Source organism: Volvox carteri (assembly GCF_000143455.1).
Source record: "Volvox carteri f. nagariensis unplaced genomic scaffold VOLCAscaffold_13, whole genome shotgun sequence".
Taxonomy (NCBI): Eukaryota; Viridiplantae; Chlorophyta; class Chlorophyceae; order Chlamydomonadales; family Volvocaceae; genus Volvox; species Volvox carteri.
Genome location: NW_003307556.1, coordinates 331,324 through 332,187, shown reverse-complemented (window position 1 = coordinate 332,187; position 864 = coordinate 331,324). Strand labels below are relative to the sequence as shown.

The following is an 864-nucleotide window of genomic DNA, read 5'->3' as shown; positions in this document are numbered from 1 at the left end:
TGAACACCCAGAAGGCAGCATCCAAAACTGCCTCCACAAGGCTACCCCTGCTGCGGCGGGTGTGTTGTGGTGTGTGCTCCTCAGATGACTGTTGCCGAATCACACGGGCTTGATGCTTTCGAGCTGCATCCACTGTTTGGTCTGCCGCCACTTGCTCAGGTGTTCGGTTGGCTCGCACCTCTGCTACCCGAGCTGCATGTGCTGCTCGATGCGTGGCCACTTGCTCAGGCGTTCGGTTGGCTCGCGCCTCCGACCACCACGCCCACCGAGCAGTAGCTGCTGCTCGGTCCGCCGCCACTTGCTCAGGTGTCCGGTTGGCTCGTGCATCTGCCCATCACGCTGCAGCTGCTGCTCGATCCGCCGCCACTTGCTCAGGCGTCCGGTTGGCTCGCGCCTGCACCTTTCTGGTTGCATCCGCACTGGACAGCTGGGGTGTCGGGGGGGAAGGTGTGGCTTGAGTCCGGCCTGTCAAGCTCAGAAGCCACGAGCCTCCACCTGCAACTGTACCTAACCGCCGACGTCCTGCATGATGTCAGGAAGAGGATTACTAGTCTACAGCCCATGCAGGAGATGGAGCAACATCACGGGCATCAGTCTCAACCAGGACTCCTTACCGGAAGCAGAATTGTCCATAGAAATGGCCGGTCAGACTGATGTCGCGACAGGTTATCCTCCTATCCTCAAGGAATGCAGTTGTGGGCCAATGGAACACAGTACATTGATACAATATGGATGTATGTTGCGCAGCACCGCTGTTTTGTAGAATTTTTTCCTGAATCCGTATGATAAATTTTATCCTGGATCCGTTTGACAAAATTGATAAATGCACTCGAGGGCCAATGGCACACATTACTTCTATACAAT

The 864-nt window shown here is 55.8% G+C and overlaps 1 protein-coding gene across 1 annotated transcript in view; it reads left to right on the top strand.

The window, feature by feature from the left end:
- VOLCADRAFT_117048 (uncharacterized protein) overlaps positions 1-864 on the top strand; it is a gene marked incomplete at both ends in the record, with an annotated part of 20,334 nt that overhangs the window by 16,042 nt on the left and 3,428 nt on the right. The window contains one exon of the mRNA XM_002949192.1: positions 307-447. Coding sequence (XP_002949238.1) covers positions 307-447 — 141 coding nt within the window. The remainder of the gene's footprint in view (positions 1-306; positions 448-864) is intronic.